Here is a 19,487-nt window from a genome sequence, read left to right on the forward strand (position 1 = left end):
ATATGTGGTTTAAAAATGTGCCTAACTTGCAGTAAAAGGTAATTATTGGCACGTGAATAACCGTCAGTTTGTCGGCTGTTCATTCAGGAAATTAATAGACGCCCCTGAGAGGGAAAGATGGAGTTTAAGGAGTGCTCAGAAGCGGAGGAAGTAAGACGGAGAGTGTGCTTTTGTGTGCTTTTGTGTGCCTGTTGGGCTGTTTTTTGTCCCCACGCTGGTGTTGGTTTGTGACCTTGGATCCAAACTAATTATACGCAATGCACCGGGGGGGGGGGTGCCGTGTTTCCCCCTTCTGCTTTCTAAACAATCCTGATGGAGACTGGGCGCCTCTGCACCGTAATTAGTCTGCGATCCTTGCTCTGACCTCGTCTGCAAACATCCACGACGCGCTGATACAGTAAAACCAGGGCAGCAGAGTCCGACTGTCCACTTTAAGCGCCTCAAAAGTCCAATTCTTCTTCTCCAATTTTGACTTTAATTGCTTAAAAAAAAAAGTTTTAACTGGTTGGGAGACATTTGGTGAGCGAAGTGGCTCCCACAGTTTGTGGGCTCTTCCTGCAGTTTCACATAATAACCTGCTGAACAGTTTAAAGACGTTTTACAGGCCCGGCTTTTTCTTATTTCTTTATTAAGCTAAATTGGCCATTAGCTCTGGCTTTAGTGCTTCACAGCTAAGCTCCTCTCTCACCTAAAAGTGAACATTTTGGCTGTCAGTTCACTTAAGCAGCCTGTTTAATGAGCTGCTGCTGTAATTGGCAGCGATGTGACCCCCTCCTCTGAAAAGCATGCTGGCATTAAAGATCCAGCACTTCTAATGCCTGTATCGACAAATCAGACTAACTGCACGATTTATTCTGCAAGAGACGGGACTTTTCATATTTTCCAACACAGTTCTTTGACAGTGGGAGGCTGTCTCATGGGTAAATGGATGAAGACACATTTCTCTGACCAGGCAGGACAGTTTTTCTCTTTAAGGCGAGACACGACAGGCAAAAACAGTGATTTTCCATTTTCTCAAAATCAGTTTTTTGTATTTTTTCAGTATCAATATCTCAGGCTATGGAGCACCTACTAACACCAAACTTTCCAGTTATACACTTAGCAGTATTCTGAAGATATTTATAGAGGGGTTTCTTGATAAATCATACCTGGCCAGATTTATGTGACATTACAATAAAAAAATATGGCGAAAATCGATGTTTTTTTAGGCTATGGACAGTATATTTAGATTTCCTAAGAAATGAAAGCACCTACTAACACCAAGCTTTCCAGTTATACACTGAGCAGTATTCTGAAGATATTTATAGAGGGATTTGTTGATAAATCATTCCTGGCCTGATTTATGTGACATTACAATAAAAAAATATGGCGAAAATCGATGTTTTTTTAGGCTATGGACAGTATATTTAGATTTCCTAAGAAATGAAAGCACCTACTAACACCAAACTTTCCAGTTATACACTGAGCAGTATTCTGAAGATATTTATAGAGGAATTTGTTGATAAATCATTCCTGGCCTGATTTATGTGACATTATAATAAAAAAATATGGCGAAAATCAATGTTTTTTTAGGCTATGGACAGCATATTTTGATTTCCTAGGAAATGAAAGCAGATATCCTGAAATCCCTCTGTAGTTTTTTTTTCATTTTGTGTGTAAACATAATGAAAAAAGAATTTTGCACCTGTTATATGTTCAGATCTATCTTCCCGGAAATATATGCAAATTTACGCATATTTAATGAGATAATGCCTAATTTGCATAATTAAACATACAAATTTCTAAAATTCGTAATCCATTTTTTTTTAAATACTTGTATAAGTAATAAACTCAAGAAGTTTCATGGTGACATCTATTATTTAAAAATATTACCCAATACACCTCTAGTGTCTGTTGGTTATTAGAGAAGAAATGGCTGACACGGAGTATTTGCACATCAAACAGGCGAACATTCACCTGAAAGCTCGTCCCTGAGCTGGTGGACTGGAAAGGGTCACATTACTCACTTATCTCACATATGAATAGGCTGTTATTTATTATTATTCAGTCATGTGACCCATTAAAGCTTCTTTCAGCAGGACTGTGCCTCCACACTGAGGCATCAACCTTTATATTTCACCCAAGATCTGATGGCTTGATTAGAAAACAGCGAACTAAAAGCATAAAATGGAGTTTTTGCACCTCAGCGCGCTTGGTTATTTCAGACAGAGCTCTGTTAAGCTGACCCCCACGATGCCCCGGCCTCTCCAACAAGCCAGTTAGTTTCGTTCTGCTCTAAATTGGACGTCGCCTCTGGCTAACTTAACTAATTTAACTTGATAAAAAGGTTCTCTATTAGTCCTTTCAATGAATTTAAATTAAACTCGTACACCTGTAATAAAACAGAGCCTTAGTAAATAACACTGTGTACTTACGGTCCAAACCTGTCATGCCCGAAGAGGAAAATGTAGTCAAAGAGATTAAAAAGTGCATTATTCAGCCTGCACTCTCCTGAGGGCTCTCAGTTTTTTAAACCAGGGGAGGAAACCTGCCTTTTATGCTAATTCTGCAGCCCAAAATCTAACTTTGAGACTTCACCCTGGCATCTGAATTCACTACATTTGAGCAGTAGTCATGACTCATGGAGATCCAGCGTAAGAATATCTCTCTTTTTGCCACATTTGTGGCTGAAAGCTTTTAGAAACGGACGACATTTGGACACCTTTTTCATAGGTTTTCATCTTCCGAATCATAAGGATTCTCTCATTTTCCAATAAAATGATGTCAGAGAGTAAAAAATGAATGAAAGAATCAACATTTACCGTGTTTTCATGTTTTATCTAAGCCGTCCGATCAGTCTTACACGCCTTCTGATGGATTTATGCAGCGAAGCGGAGCAACACAAATGTTTTTTCTGCTCAGACACGAGCGATTAACTCAACCGCTCTCTGATGCAGGAGTTTGTAGCGTCGGCTCGAATCGCTGTGAAATTTTTTAAAGTTTTGAGTCGTGGTGAACAGTCTGTGTGATGTGGCGTCGCTCCCTCATCAGAAACCAGCCCTGATTGTTCAAACTGAGCCGAGGCGGCTGCACAAAGAGCAAAGATGCTGTGAGATATCATTTAGGAAAGTATGCTTTAGGAGGGCAGACTAATCAATAGGTGGAACTATCGTTAATCCACAAATAACAAAGAAGATGCAGAATGTTGTCCTTTAATGCTGGATTTGGTAGTGTTTTTGCATTGCTTCGACTTTACTTTTTTCTTTCAAATTTGTTTATTTTCTCGGTGCCTTTCTCCCACGTCAATCATTTCTGTTTTTCCGCTCCTCTGCCAGACAGTTGCAGCTGATTTCCTCTCAGAATTTGGTTTCCTCTGCTGACAAAAACAGCCTTTTTTCTCGCCACATCTCCTGTACGTCCATTTGTTTTTTGTCTGTCTGAGCCTCAAAACTGCCTTAAACTACTAGAAATTAAACTTTGATGTGTGAATAAGTAGAAAATAATTCTGTTTCAGACCCGTGTTTCAGGTTTAAATGAATGAAACTGAGGCAAGGCAAGTTTATTTGTACAGCACAATTCAACTACAAGGCGATTCAAAGTGCTTTACAGAGACATTAAAACAGTAGAAATAAAAAGCATGATTTAAATTTTAAACGAAAAAGAAAGAAATAAGAACAATAGATCAAATCAGATCAAATCAGGAGTTAAAATGTGATTAAATTTTGAAACTCAAGCTTCAGATTTGGAGCTTTGGAGTGTTTCAGCTGATCTGAGGCTTTCTGGGAGTTTGTTCCTGACATGTGGAGCACAGAAGCTGAACGCAGCTCCTCCATAAACTAAGACCTGCTTTACTCGAATCTTAAAGATTAAATATTAGTGGAATAAAATTAGCATTTCGTAGCTGTAAAGCACACAAAGGTGAAGTATTAAATATGCTGCTGGAAGCCTGAGTTGCCCCTGCTTTGGAGCGCGAGCCAATCGGAGCGCCTGCTCATTGTCAAGGAAACCATCTGTTCCCACAGCGGCAGCCAGAGTTGGGGTTTCCCTAGGGTGGGAGCAGGGGTCCGCGGGTACGACGTCTAGCAGACGGTAGCAAGACCAAACCAGACGCCATGTCCTGTTCTGGTTTTCCCAGGAGCCCCCACTGTCACCTTAGGCTGTCACTCAACCGGCCATCTTCACACTCCCAAAACAAACCCACACAGGAGCAGCCATCAGCCAGCTGGCGTGTTCCGGTCCGATGCTGTTCGTGTTTGTGTTGTTTCTCTCTGTCCTATCGCTGAGCCCGTGCAGCGTTCTGTAAGCTGAATCACATCTTAGACTTCCCTGTCTGTCACCTTTTTAAGTTTTACCGGCACATCTGCTTTAATCTTTCATGATTTGACAGATTAAGCCGTAGCATGTTTGCTTAGCTGGCTAACTATCCAACACGCAGGTCAGTGGAAATGTAGGCAGTAACAGCTGCTGGAAGGATGGATGGATTGAAGCATTTATGGATTAAAACTGGCAGAAGAGAAGTGGATGAGGATGTTGTTTACGTGGAGACACGTGGGCTGTGCTCGAAACCGCATACTACTCCTACTACTCCTACTACTCCTACTAACTTTTTGAGTTAGTATGCGAGTTTGAGTAAGCAGAAGTTCCCGGATGCATACTAGATTCTCTGAAATGTTGGGTATGCATCATGAGGTTACTACTCATACTCAAACTACCCAAGATGCAACGTAACGTGACGTCGCCGATCGTCATTTCCTGTCAAAACGGCAGTTTCAAGCTAGCTACAACGAGGGTAGGTTCACTTCCTGTTTTCAAAACAAAAGCACCAATTGTATGGTAATGGCTTTCCCTTTGATAAAAGGCAACGGGTATTTTATTTTGTGAAAATAACCGGAAGTGCGTTGCTCACTGCGGCTAGCTTTTGTAGCGCCGAATTCGTGGGAACAAAATTATAAATAGCCGGTATTTTTTCAGGTTTTCAACACGTTGGGGATCTAAACGACTACTTTCTCTCCTGAAAATGTTTCAAATGTTGCTAAAGTTTACAGAGTTTAGAGCTTAAGGGAAATCAGCTTCAGGCCGGCTGAAATGCATTGTGGGTAAATGCTTTGCATACTGTCTGATCGATGATCGGTGATTCCGGAAATGATGTTGTTAGCCGACCAATCACAACCCTTGTGCTCTCCATCGGTCTCCGTCGACGACCATAAATCAGCCTTAAATCTGTGGGTGAACGTTTGATGTTTTAAACATTTTTATCTACAAAATGCACCTTTAAGAAGGGATGAAGAAAGGCCGGTTTCCCTAAAAAACGACGTATTTTCAGTCTTTAATAGTGACTGAATGTTTTTTTCTTGTCATTATTTCCACTATAAAAAATATAGAATCAGTGGTTAAAGAACATAAAGCATCTCTGAGGGAAGCTGGTTCATAGTTCTGGTCAGTTTAACCTCAGAAGAACAACATATGCTGATATCAGTTGAACTAATGCTGCAGATTCCCCGACTTAACATTTACTGCTATTGTAAGATTAATAGTTGATATTTAACTCGTCTCTGAGTGAAACTGTTGAGCCGTCTTCTGTGTTCCTCAAACAGCTTTATACATAAGAAGCAGGATAAACTCTTTTACATTTGCCGCATTTAAGGCGTGGAAGACTACTGTGATGGATTCCTTACTCTATTTGAAATGTCTGGCTCCGTATTCTTGGACTTAATTATGCAAAGGATATGGACTTCGGGAAGAGTTCATGCATTTACATTCACTTAAGTTGCCAGGTTACTGTCTGCTTTCTGCAGTGACCTGATTTCTTAAATGTCTCGTAGATGAGAAGCAGGGTTTGGGTGATTAGAGGGAACCCAGTTTCTCCTGTTAGAGCAGATTTTCTCGGCCATGTGCAGCCGTAGGTACCGTAATGGCCTTTATACATCTGTCACATCTCTTTCTGTCACCCAGCCTTCCTTCACCGGTCGGATAAACGTAAAGCATACGTTCATTTTAATCTCACACAAACATTAAAACCAAGCAAAGAGGAGCTAGAAATGAGCATTTAAAGAAGAGATGCCCTTCCACAGTTTGATTATTATAGTATAACTATTAGAAAATGTCCGCTCTTCTGCTTTCAAATGACACGGAAAGGTTACAATGATGCTCGAAAGTCTCCGGCTTAGCGTCTCTATCTTAAAAAACAGACATTTTCAGGACCACGTGTTTTACCCATGGATGTATTATATTATCTGGATACCGGACCACAAAATGGCCGCCGTTGATTTCAATGGAGTTGCTCGCCTGGCGCATACGCCGAAAAAGTTTCTGACTTTTCCGGGTTTACTTAACTCGTTCATTATTTAACACCGATAAATACTTTATGGTATATATAAGGTTTTATTATTTATTTTATTTTGTAAAAGTCTGTTGCTCACAGGCTTTTATTTTGTAAAAGTCTGCTGCTGTCTGCTGTGGAACAGGAAAAGAAAGTAATCGGCGGATCCACCAAACATGGAGAAGGGTACGGAACTTTTACTCGGCCATTTTCATGTTAAAGTTCTTCCAGACGGCGGAGTCGACAGAACCAAAGTCATCTGTAAACACTGCCAAGTTGAATTGTCTTCTCAGCGTAGTAGTTCCAGTCTAAAATATCACTTAAAGGCAAAACACACAACTGATAGCAGCAAGTCATTCAAGGAAACAGACAGTGGAGCGAGGCTTCTACATAAAAACTACAGAAAGATGCTGATGTTAAAAGTGTGTTTGCACAACAAATGTTATGGCACTTTCATTCATATGGCAACACATTTAAAATAAAGCTAAATGCTAAAAGCTATACGCTACTTTTGGAATCATTTTTGGATTTTGCGTACAAATGCGATTAATCGTGATTAATCAGGGAAATCATGTGATTAATTAGATTAAACATTTTAATCGTTGCCCAGCCCTACTTTTGATGGATAAAAAGTCCATGTATGGAATACAAAGATTAGTAAATAACAGCGGTTACAGCAGTTTTACAGGCATCTCTTTTATTATTGCGCTCTATGGGAAAAATTAATTTCTGTTGCAACTGACCACAAGTGGCCACTGGGAAAAATCGGCGTTTTTACGGGAGTCTGGTAGTGAAGTGTCCTTCTGTTTCTGTTAGCAAACCGCTCGACGCTCGGTAACGTCTTATTTTCGGGTTAAAACAAAGAGATTGAGGCAGCTTTAAAGATGTGAATCTGTTTAGGACCTTTCAGAAGCCTTACGGTGCACGTTTTACTGCAGCTAGCCTTTCTCTGATGCCGTTGCTCCGTCCTCTGCGGCTTCAGCCGTCATTACTCACGTTTGTTGTTGATTGGCAAAGCTCGCTCATGCAGGCAGCGGCAACGACCTTCAGTGCTGCTTTGACTGCAGAAAACTGCAGCCATTAGCCTTTGAGTTGACAGCCGGGGAGACGCTGATCTCAAGCGAATGTTGAAAAACTTTATTTACTTTAGACTTTTGGTGGTTTTCTGACCCTTCTGCTGACGCCGTGTCTCCGCTCTGTGAACACACAGGCTCGGCATGAGCATTAGTAACCGCTGCTGGGTGCGTTTTCTAACTTTTTTCCTATTCTTAAAATCTTTACTCACAGAATAGATTTTAAAAGCCTGCTGATGGTTTACAATCTGTGATGTGTTCAGAGAATATAAAGCCAGCAGAGCTCTTAGATCCAAGGACTCAGGTCAGCTGGTCCAGTCCAGAGTCCAGACTAAACATGGAGAAGCAGCATTTAGCTGTTATGCTGCAAACAAGTGGAACAAACTGCCAGTGGAGATTAAACTTTCACCAAATGGAGACATTTTTAAATCCAGGTTAAAGACATTTCTGTTCTCATGTGTCTATGCATGAAATCTGCACGATATCTTTGAATTTATCTGGACTGTTGCTTGTTTTTATTCATTTAAATTATTTTATTTGTTTCTCTTTATATTCTTTTATGTATTTTAATTATTTTATTTCTTTCTCTTTATATTCTTTTATGTATTTTAATTATTTTATTTCTTTCTCTTTATATTCTTTTATGTATTTTAATTATTGTATTTATTTCTCTTTATATTCTTTTATGTATTTTAATTATTTTATTTCTTTCTCTTTATATTCTTTTATGTATTTTAATTATTGTATTTATTTCTCTTTATATTCTTTTATGTATTTTATTTATTTTTATTTCTTTCTCTTTATATTCTTTTATGTATTTTAATTATTTTATTTCTTTCTCTTTATATTCTTTTATGTATTTTAATGCTTCTTCCACTCCCTGCTGCAATGCTTTTATTTTATGTGAAGCACTTTGAACCGTTTTGGACATGAAACGTGCTACAAATAAATTAGATTTGACCATAAAGCTGGTTAACCACTAGTTTCCTGGTCGGATTAACACATCCCAACATAACTGAGTCGATATTAAACATTTGCAGCTAAGCCTAATCCTCACGGATCTGTTGACACGGCTTTATTTTCCATAAATATCCTTTCCACAGACGCCGCTGCCCCCCCCCAGTCCATTCCCACCCTTTAGTTATGGAGCTAATCCAGACACTTCCCGCCCTCCGGCCCTCTTCGTTTATGCGATGCCACAAACGTAAACCTGGACTGAACTCCGGCCGGTCTTCTTGCAGCCATCGGTGCAAACACCTGAAACCTGTCACTGCTCTGCGGGGAGATGATTGCCCCGTCCTTCACTCGTCTCTACATTTGTCCGTTATTGTCTCGCCTTTATCTTGACCCGTCATCTCTTCCCTTCTCTTTCTCCCCTTTCACACACTTCCCCCTCGCAGCTCTGTTGTCTCGGCTCTGTCCGACTCGCTGATAGACATCCTTTCGCCACAAAAGGAGGCAATCTCAGTCCGGTGTGGAGCCATTGTTGTCTCTAATAGAACGGACTGAGAGGTGAAGAAGAGCTATTGATTCAACCGACTGAGAGAGGGGGGAGAAAGAGAGCAGAAAAGAAGAAGAGAAAGGCAGACTTTGTTGGCGAGATGCTTACATGCTCGGTCAGTGGATGGACAGATGGTGGGAGAAGTGGAGAATGCATGAATAATAAAGCGCTGAGAGTCGGTTTCCTCCTGTTGCCTCAGCTGATCAAAGATCCGACGTGTCGAGTGTGACGAGGAGAGAAGAAAGGCGATAAAAATGGAAAACCTGACAAAATATTTGAATGGAAAAGGTGCGGGTGAGGCAGCAAGCTGAGGAGAAAGGAGACGATAAGGAAAGGAAATCCCCAGGTTAGGGTGGAAAGCAGCAGCGGACCTGCCACCAACCCAACAACATATTATATTATTTGTATTGTTTTATTATATATAATCTTAAATACAAAAAGGTACAAAAATATACTACATGTAGCTTACAAAATGCCATGTCAATGTATATTAGAAGTTATTTAAGTTGTTTAAGTTAGCATATAGCTCATAACAATAAAAAAATCCACAGTCAGGACTTCTTGTTGTGTTGCAAACACAAACCAGACCAGGTTGCCTTTGGGTGAAATTAGCTGCATGACATGATGCCTCAATTCTAATTGTAGTTCAGCAAAACTACAAATCAAACACAGTCGTGGCTAATAGCAACATGTTAGCAAGAGGCTAACAGATAGCCTATAGCCTACGTCAGGTCCCTGATAGAAATCTGCATCCCTTTATCTTCTGCCCGTTTCTCTTCTTCTTCTCTTCTTCTCTTTCTAAACTGGGCACCTGATGGCTTCTTTGGTCTTTCACCATGATGATGATCCATGATGACTCCACATTATTACCTTTGCTTTTCCCATTAACGCCGTCCGTTCACCCGTCAATCATCCGGAGTCACGTGACGTAAACACACTCACGTAGATGGCTGCACAGATTTTAATTTTGAATTTTTCAACATAACCCGGTTAATTACATGAAGGTATATGGGTCTGTGTTCATTTTAGGAATGAAATACAGTTTATTTGGATTGGGATCAGTTTATCCCGTAGACCCAGCGCCCACTCCAATAACTTGACATGTAGTCCAGAAAACTGCCGTTTTTTTTTTTTTTTTTTTTTTTTAATTAATTATTTATTTATTTATTTTATTACTCATTTTATTATTATTATTATTTTATTTTTAATTTATTTATTGTATTTATTTATTTATTTATTTTTATTTATTTTATTACTCATTTTCTTTTTTTTTTTAATTTTTTTTTAGGGCTCTTGTGCCCCTCACATAGAGTGCGCCCTGGGTGGTCGCCCACATTGCCCTAATAGCAAAAACCGGCCCTGGTGGAAAGTATCTCATCTTCTCCACAAGTATGACTTCTAAATGATAAGTCGATATCAACACCAACAAAGTGGTTAAAAAAGAAAGATAAAGAGGTCCAGACCTGGTCAGAAAGTCAAATATAACCTAGAGAACGGCTGGTGGTGTCCAAGCTGCAGGTAGAAACCAGGAAGGCAGGGAGAATAATTACAGGACAGGAGGGAGTCTTGTTAGTCGGGAGGTTTCTCGTCTGGTTTCTTTGTTTCTCTGCCTCTCATTGCATCACACGGGGAGAAAAGCCCATTCCTGCAGCCTCTCCAGTCCTTCACCTGGCAGTAATAAGCAGAAGGACAGAAGAAGAAAGCTGCATGCGAGCAATCATGTTCACCAACAATACCGGATTTTGAAATATTCAAACGTGGGTTCAGCCTGTCCAAAAACACTTTAAAGAAGGCTTTCAGAGCTCAGAGTACCGGGTAAATACTGTCATACTTTGGGTGGGGAAAGAATGCTCACCGGATGGCTCGAATGTTTTGCTTTAAAAGAATGAATCGCTCCGCGGTTAAAGGAGTGAATTTGCTGGGAAATGCAATTACATAAAAATAAAAAGTGCCCCTGACAGGCCTTTCATTATTGCTTCCTTCAGGAGGAGAGAGGCCGTTTCCTCTGAGAAAGCCTGCTATCTGTGAGGAGCTCAAAGGCAGAAGCTGTTTGTCAGCACTCTGTCTTTCCTGGGAGGGAGAGGCTGCAGTCCACACTCAGAGTCGGAGATGTATAAAACAGAATTCCCTCTTAGATTAATCATGGAAAAACATGCAAGTTTTCCTCAGCATGCAGCAGAAATGCAGAAAAGTCGAGCCCACCCCTCAGTTCTTTCTGCTTCCTCCCGAGCAGCCGCACTTTCTTTAATCTTTAAAGTGTTCTCCAGCTTTCTGAAGATCTGTCGAAGCTTTTCTTTGGACTTTGGCCGCTTTTTCACTCCTTTTCGGATGAAAAGAGACATTTTTTTTTTGCCGAGCTAAGCCACTTAACCCTGACCTGTGAACCATTCAGGCAGGAAAAAGGCTCCTAACTCAAGGGATGAACCAGTGTTGTGGCCTAAAATGAACAGAAACAGACATTTAATTATAATTTCTTGTATAACAATTCATTTCCAGCTACATGTGTATGATTGTGACAGCCATATTAAGTATTTTATGTGGTTTTTGAAGCATTTTGGTCATGAGACGCCTCTTATTTCTTTATATTTTGCATCCAAGCAGCTTAAGTGATCTTCAGCAATAGTTTCAACACTTTCTGAAGGTTTTTCAGAGTTTTTCTTTGGACATTTTCTGCTTTTTTCCTCATTTTCAGTCCAGTTTTTCTTCATTAAGCCACTTAACTCTGAGCTATGAAGCATTCAGGCAGGAAAAAGGCTCCTAACTCAAGGGATGAACCAGAGTTGTGTCCAACTTAGCAAAGAAGCCGTTTTAAACTGGATCTTTAGGCACTTTGTTCCCAGCAGCCTGTCACAGACACATCATTTGTTCCCATTTCTTTAGCTGCATCTGTGAAAAACAGCTTCATAGTTTCAACTTTTTTGTACATTTACGTTAAAACTGCTTTCAGTTACCAAAAGAGTCAAATTAATATATGAAATCCAGTTTAAAAAATATCCTAATCCCAAAATAATGAACGTTATCACGTCTAAAAGTAGAAAAGTAGGAAAAACACAGACAATAATAAGAATTATATGTTATTCAACATCAATAAAAAGTAAATAAGATTCAATTTAAAGCTTAAAAAAGGAATATAAGATATAATCTAATGACTAATTATGGAACAATTAATATAAATGAAATGATTAAACTGTTTTATGCCACCAGAAATGAATAATCTAGAAGCTCTTTGGGGGTTTTAGGCTGGAATTAAGATTTGTTCCCATTTCTTTAGCTGCATGTGTGAAAAACAGCAAAGATAACACAGTGTGACAGACAGAAAACAGGATTTCTGCAGCAACAAGGTGATTCCCAAAGAGCTGTTAGCTGAAAACTTGGCATATCTCAGCATGGTGTGCAGTGTGTCCTTAAAACATTTGAGGAAACTGGACAAGTGGAGGACAGAAGAAGAAGTTTCAGGCCTAAAGAACTATCTGCAGCAGATGAACAGGATCTGAAAGTGATGTCCTTAAGAAAGAGGAAAACATCCAGCAAAGACCTGACACAGGAGCTGAGAGATGCATCTGGACCTTCAGCTGATCCATCTGCTGTTGGCCCAAGCCTCATCAGAAATGGGCTCCATGGAAGGGTGGCTGTCAGGAAGCCGTTCATAAGGAAGGGAAACAGGGAGAAAAGGCTGAGCTGTGCCAAAGGACACAAGAAGTGGGCTGAAAATCAGCGGCAGCAGGTCTGATGGAGGGATGAATCCTCCCCAGAGCCCGGAGCTCAACATTACTGAAGCAGTGTGGGATCATGTTGGCAGAGAACGCAACAAAAGGCAGCCCACATCCAAAGAAGAGCTTTGGGATGTCCTTCAAGAAGCCTGGAGAACTGTTCCTGAAGACTCCTTAAAGAAAGGACAGAAAGCTCGTCTGAGAGGGTTCAGGCTGTGTTGGAGGAGAAAGGAGCTCAGAGCAGATATTCACTTTAAACTCTGCCTGATTCACCGTATTTCCATTTGTGTTTGCAGCTATTTTCAGTTTCATAAAGAAATGAGCCGCAGCTCGCTGATATTACTCGTCCTGCTGTATCACATTATCAAATCATGGCTGAAATTCCACTTTACAAGCTGCTTAATTAATTTTATTCAAACCCAAATCAGTCGTTCCTGGACAGATTCGATGCCTCCGAGTTCTCCAGAAGGAAACGATGAGTCATGCCTTCAACAGCAGCACTGTTTGTGTTCAATACGAGCAAATCGTTGTTCAAGTTGCCGGGCGAAGATTGTGTCGGAGAGACGAAGAGATGAGAGGAAGGAAGGTGGGAGAATAAATCTGCGAACGGGACTCTTTGAAAAGGAGAAGACGAATGGAGGAGTGTACACTGAGAACTGACAGATGCAGCCAGGTGATTTCTTTTAATCTGGCGGATGCAGACAGAAGGAGCCGGTGAGAGATGGGGAGTGAGAGGCAGTTGATTAAAGGCACCACCTTCAATAATGCAAATGTAATTACTCGCCCCGGCCCTCGCTCAGGCGCCCGGCTGCTGCATTAAATCTGCAGCCGTGGTGGAAAAGAGGGCCGAGGTGATGGAGAAGTGTGAAAGTTTGGGTAAAAAAGAGACAAAGAGATGCAATCAGAGGGAGGATGGAAGGAGTTTTAGGTTCGTCCTGCTTTGAACCCGCAGCCGTGCTTTGGCGTAACTCCGCCCACCTTCCACACTCTCAGTAATAAAGGTACAGTACGAGTCCTTTTGTGTCCCCTGAGGTACAATCTATAATAGTGTACCCCTTAGGGTTAATTATTGGACCTAAAGGTACCTATATGTACCTTTTTTCAGGATCCAAAAGGTATATATATATGTACTCAAGTGGTAAAATGTACATATATGTACCTTTTTGAAGGTCTAAAAGGTACATATATGTACTCAAGTGGTAAAAGGTGCATATATGTACAAAAATAAATGTAAAAGGTACTTATATGTGTACATATATGTACCTTTTTGGTACTTATATGTACTTATATAGGTACTCATATATGTACCTTTTACCACTTGAGTACATATAAGTACCTTTTGGACCCTCAAAAAAATACATATATGTACTCAAGTGGTAAAAGGTTCATATATGAGTACCTATATAAGTACATATAAGTACCAAAAAGGTACATATATGTACCTTTTTTCTACATCCTGGGGTACAATAGACAGTCTGTGTTAGGCTACTTCAGTGTAAGGGTACAAAATTGCCACCAGAGGTACAAGATGTGTCTCTGTAAGGTACAAACCACAAGGGTACAAAACTATACCTTCTGAGGGTACTGCCCCAGGGACAAGCCATCGTACCCCTAAAGGTACATTCTGTACTTTATTTTCTGAGAGTGCAGGCAGAAAGGCGTCCGACTGAAATGTAAACGTGTGACGGTGTCGGTGGATGGAGGAGATCCACCGGCTGGTTCTGCTGAGCCTGAAGGACACCAACACCACTTCCCCTCCACCTCTCTCCATCCACGGGGCAGTTTGCTACGTCAGCTGTCCTCCACCCGCACTGAAATGACCCTTCCAGGAAACGTAATCCTCATCGTGTTTGGGTGCACGTGCACGCACAAAATGCTTAGGTGTCGCACGGATTGTATTCTGCAAACTCAACCCGCTGTGGTTATGATCAGGCTCCTTTATTCTGTCCATGTATGAAAATAAGAATCCACCAAGAACAAAGCGTTTAATCCTTCCAACATGTTTGTTAGAACACGTGTTTTTTAGGTTTTACCAGACCCATCATGATTAAAGTCAACCATATAGCTCATAACAATAAAAATAATCCACAGTCAGGACTTCTTGTTGTGTTGCAAACACAAACCAGACCAGGTTGTCTTTGGGTGAAATTAGCTGCATGACGTGATGCCTCAATTCTAATTCTAGTTCAGCAAAACTAAAAATCAAATACAGTCGTGGCTAATAGCAACATGTTAGCAAGAGGCTAACAGATAGCCTGTAGCCTACGTCAGGGGTCTCGAACCTTTTTCCCTCCGAGAGCTACTTTAACAAAATAAAAATGGCCGAGAGCTACTCGTGTTTTGTAACATTTATTATCATCGCTCATTTTGAACAAACAAACTCAATAAGCCTTCTTTTCCTGAACATTTACAATATGTTACTGTCCACATCTCACATTCTGTATTAAAACATCAAAAATAAAGAACAAAAATTGCATTCACAATAAAAACCATTTAGTTCAGTTCAATATTGAGCAGTGTGTGTGTGTGTGTGTGTGTGTGTGTGTGTGTGTGTGTGTGTGTGTGTTCAGAAGTTCAGCCTTTTTAGCCAGTGAGATGACTGACACTGCAAGGAGTCAACAAGAGAGGTGTATGCTGGAGTGTATCCACTTAAGTTCACTCTTATGGAGTCATTTAAATGTTCATCAGTCAGTCTCGCTCTGAGCTTTGATTTCAGGACATTCATGTCAGAAAAAGCTGACTCACAGAGGTATGTAGACCCAAACAAAGCAGACATTTTCAGAGCTGCTTGGTGAAGATTTTCATAATTATCTGGCTCTACCAAGCTCCAGAAATGCTGTGAATGCTGCTGAGACTTTAACTGCACATTGTTTTGAAGGTTTATAACCTCCATTTCCACAGGATCGACACAGAAAGGTTCAGCCATCTGTCCTGAAATCTCACTTATGTCCACATCCATGAAAGGGTTGGCCATAAATGTCACACAGGGCTCAAGTTTCTCAAAGTCACTGAATCTGTCAGCAAACTCCTGTCCAAGCCTTGATAAGAGGTCACAATACTTGGACACATTTAAAACGCTGGCTGCACCTGTGTGACTGTCCAGCATCTTTGAGATAGAGGGGAAGTGCTGAAATCTTCTGCTTTTCACTTGCTGAATGTACAATGACAGTTCTGCACTGAACGCCTTGACAGCACTGATCATGTCACATATATTTTTACCGTTGCCTTGTAACTGTAGGTTCAGGTGGTTCATTTTCTCAGTTACAGCCATTGTGTACCTCTCTCTGGAACTACACACTGAAACGTCGCACCTCTGTCGTCACTAGGTAGCCCGGCCTCCGACCCCGCTCCTCACGATTTGATTGGCCCGAGTAAGTTTCGATTTTCAGCCTCGCAAAACGACCACAAGTGACTACACCAGCCCGGGACCAAATCCAATTTGCGGTCGCTAGGGGCGTCTAGATTTCTAGGCTACCTTCTCACGTCACCACTGACTGGCAAATAACTATTGGGAGTGTTGGAAGGGGCGGGAAACTGTGAATTTTGATTGGACACAAATTTAAGTAGATTTGCCGAGAGACCAATCAAGTTTTCAAATTAATGTTTGATTCATTGGCCCTTTGGCGAGCTACTTGGAAAGGGGCGGCGAGCTACTGGTAGCTCGCGAGCGGCGCGTTGGAGACCCATGTTCTACGTCCCTGATAGAAATCTGCATCCCTTTATCTTCTGCCCGTTTCTCCTCTTCTTCTCTTCTTCTCTTTCTAAACTGGGCACCTGATGGCTTCTTTGCTCTTTCACCATGATGATGATCCATGATGACTCCACATTATTACCTTTGCTTTTCCCATTAACGCCGTCCGTTCACCCGTCAATCAACCGGAGTCACGTGACGTGAACACATTCACGTAGATGGCTGCACAGATTTTTACATTTTTCAACATAACCCGGTTAATTACATGAAGGTATATGGGTCTATGTTCATTTTAGGAATGAAATACAGTTTATTTGGATACGCCGCGGGGCGGTCGCCCACATTGCCCATAGCAAAAACCGGCCCTGGGCCCGGGAACTGGGTTAGCTCCTACAGCTCGATGGCTGCTTCTGCCGCACGTTTCTGGTTGGTTAGCGGCCATTAACTCCTGAACACTAAACTTTCTCTTGGAACAGTCCTGGAGTTAGCAGCACCTGGACTGCTCTTAATTATAGCTCTTATCGCTCCACCTCTGCTTAACTTCGTTACTATAAAGACTCTTTAAACTTGCTTTAAACTAGGTCTGAGATGTCAGCATCTCAAGATAAAGCTCACAGCTGTTTAAAGGGTGCAGCAGGGCCCTAATATTTAAGGTTTTTATGTAATTTAACACCAAATCTGAAGCATTGAATTCAGTCCTTTGAGTTCCACATGTTGTGTGATGCCAGATTAGCTGGGCTTTAGCGTCCCTTTCCTTTATTTACAGTTTTAAAGGTGTGAAACTGCCATTGGAAGATGATTGAAATGTGTAACTTTTGCACTTTTTTGTGGACATTACTCAGCGTGTGAAGCTCTGACCCTCCGGCCAAGCGGCCGCGAGACATCCGTGTGAAACCCGACGGCGTTCGCTTTCATAAAAGCATCGATGTGGCGGCCTGTTGCACAGATCACACACCTAACCCTGTCAGAAAGTGCACGCCGGGCCTCTGCAGCCTTACTTTCCTTTTATCTGCTCGGTCCAGGTGCTCTCAGCCATCCCTCTTCTTGCTGTTGCCTCCATCTAATGACTCATAAGTGTCGGATGCTCGTTTGACTCCTGCATCGATTCCCCTGTGGGAGTCCACAGAAAGGCGAAAATAAAAAAAGTGCTTTTTTTTAAAGTTATTTCACTTTGCAGATGGAGCCTGAGTCCATATTGACTTTGTCTGATTTTTCTCCTCCTCAGGACAACTATACGTTTGCTCAGCCAGGCATCCAGAGGAAAGTCAAGGCCCTGGAGGAGCTGGTCAGCAGGATTGATGGTGAGTCATCTGCCTCGCCTCCACTCATCCAAAAAGTTGTCTCTGTTCACACTGCCTCCACTTTGACTGGATATCCGCTCGCTGGTTCCTCTCAAAGCTTCCCTCTTTCTCTTCCACCCTTTCCATTGCCTCACTTGGATGTTTTCCCCGCCAGATGTTCTCATTTCATCATTTTTTATCCAGCATCCTGATTCGGGAGGCCTCCCGCCTTAAACACGCAGCTGTTGTGCAGAGCGAGTCTTATCAAAGCCGGCCGCGTGTTCGCTGGTCATGTTCTCGGCTCACCTTGGTGTCGTCCCGCTCCGCTGTCAGCCGGAGGCGGGGGAGGCATCGCACGCTGCATTCAAATGCACGGCGAGGAAGCGTGTGCAGGGGAGCGAGTGCCAGCCGGAGTTAGTGAGAATATGCAAAAGTGTGTGAAGGACTCTGCCAGCAGGAGCTGCCTGTGTGGACTGTAACCCGCCGGCTGCCCTGGTGCTGAGGAGCTCTTATTCACTGCTCTTATTCGTGCATTCCCCCCCCAAAATCAGCAGATTTAGCAGTAAATAGTTTGCTGTTATTAAAGGCACAAAAGGAAACATTTCGAGGAGAATTTCTTCGTGTGAGGAGGGATATTAAGCAGCAACTCCTTTCTGTTTGCACTGACCTGTTTCAGAGCAGCCAGTCATCCGCTCACTGCACAACTCTCTCTGCAGCGGCTGCCTCTTTGAGATTGATAGCACTCAACAACCCTTCAAGTGTATTAGTACCAAGGATATAGCAAGAAACCACACACCAAACTCAAAGAAAAATACTCACAAAAGGCTCATATTTTCATTAAAAGGCTCATATTTTCACAAAAAGGCTCATATTTAGGCTCATATTTTCATAAAGAGGCTCATATTTTCATAAAAAGGCTCGTATTTTCATAAAAAGGCTCATATTTAGGCTCATATTTTCATAAAGAGGCTCATATTTAGGCTCGTATTTTCATAAAGAGGCTCATATTTTCATAAAAAAAGCTCATATTTTCATAAAGAGGCTCATATTTAGGCTCGTATTTTCATAAAGAGGCTCATATTTTGGCTCGTATTTTCATAAAGAGGCTCATATTTTCATAAAAAGGCTCATATTCATAAAAAGGCTCATATTCATAAAAAGGCTCATATTTAGGCTCATATTTAGGCTCGTATTTTCATAAAAAGGCTCATATTTAGGCTCATATTTTCATAAAGAGGCTCATATTTAGGCTCATATTTTCATAAAGAGGCTCATATTTAGGCTCGTATTTTCATAAAAAGGCTCATATTTAGGCTCTTTATGAAAATAACCCTAACCCTAACCCACCCCTAACCCTAACCCTTTCATAAAAAGGCTCATATTTTCATAAAAAGGCTCATATTCATAAAAAGGCTCATATTTTCATAAAAAGGCTCATATTTAGGCTCATATTTTCATAAAAAGGCTCATATTTTCATAAAAAGGCTCATATTTAGGCTCTTTATGAAAATAACCCTAACCCTAACCCACCCCTAACCCTAACCCTTTCATAAAAAGGCTCATATTTTCATAAAAAGGCTCATATTCATAAAAAGGCTCATATTTTCATAAAAAGGCTCATATTTAGGCTCATATTTTCATAAAAAGGCTCATATTTAGGCTCATATTTTCATAAAAAGGCTCATATTTTCATAAAAAGGCTCATATTTAGGCTCATATTTTCATAAAAAGGCTCATATTTAGGCTCATATTTTCATAAAGAGGCTCATATTTAGGCTCATATTTTCATAAAAAGGCTCATATTTTGGAAAGTTATGCTATGAGAAGGCTGGAAGTGTCTTTTCTGAGCTGGAAGTGTGTGACTTGGAGGTGAAACTCAGCCTGAACAGCTGGCTGAATGAGATCATTTCACTGTTTTTTAGTTGCCTGTAACG

The 19,487-nt window shown here is 41.1% G+C and overlaps 1 protein-coding gene across 4 annotated transcripts in view; it reads left to right on the forward strand.

The window, feature by feature from the left end:
• The window catches only part of tbc1d22a (TBC1 domain family, member 22a), a 172,811-nt gene that overhangs the window by 96,181 nt on the left and 57,143 nt on the right, over positions 1-19,487 (forward strand). For all 4 annotated transcript variants that reach the window (XM_075471316.1, XM_075471315.1, XM_075471319.1 and 1 more), the window contains exon 11: positions 17,499-17,574. In XM_075471316.1, the coding sequence (XP_075327431.1) occupies positions 17,499-17,574 (76 nt within the window). The remainder of the gene's footprint in view (positions 1-17,498; positions 17,575-19,487) is intronic.

The sequence above is a fragment of the Odontesthes bonariensis genome, chromosome 8, assembly GCF_027942865.1.
Source record: "Odontesthes bonariensis isolate fOdoBon6 chromosome 8, fOdoBon6.hap1, whole genome shotgun sequence".
Classification (NCBI taxonomy): Eukaryota; Metazoa; Chordata; class Actinopteri; order Atheriniformes; family Atherinopsidae; genus Odontesthes; species Odontesthes bonariensis.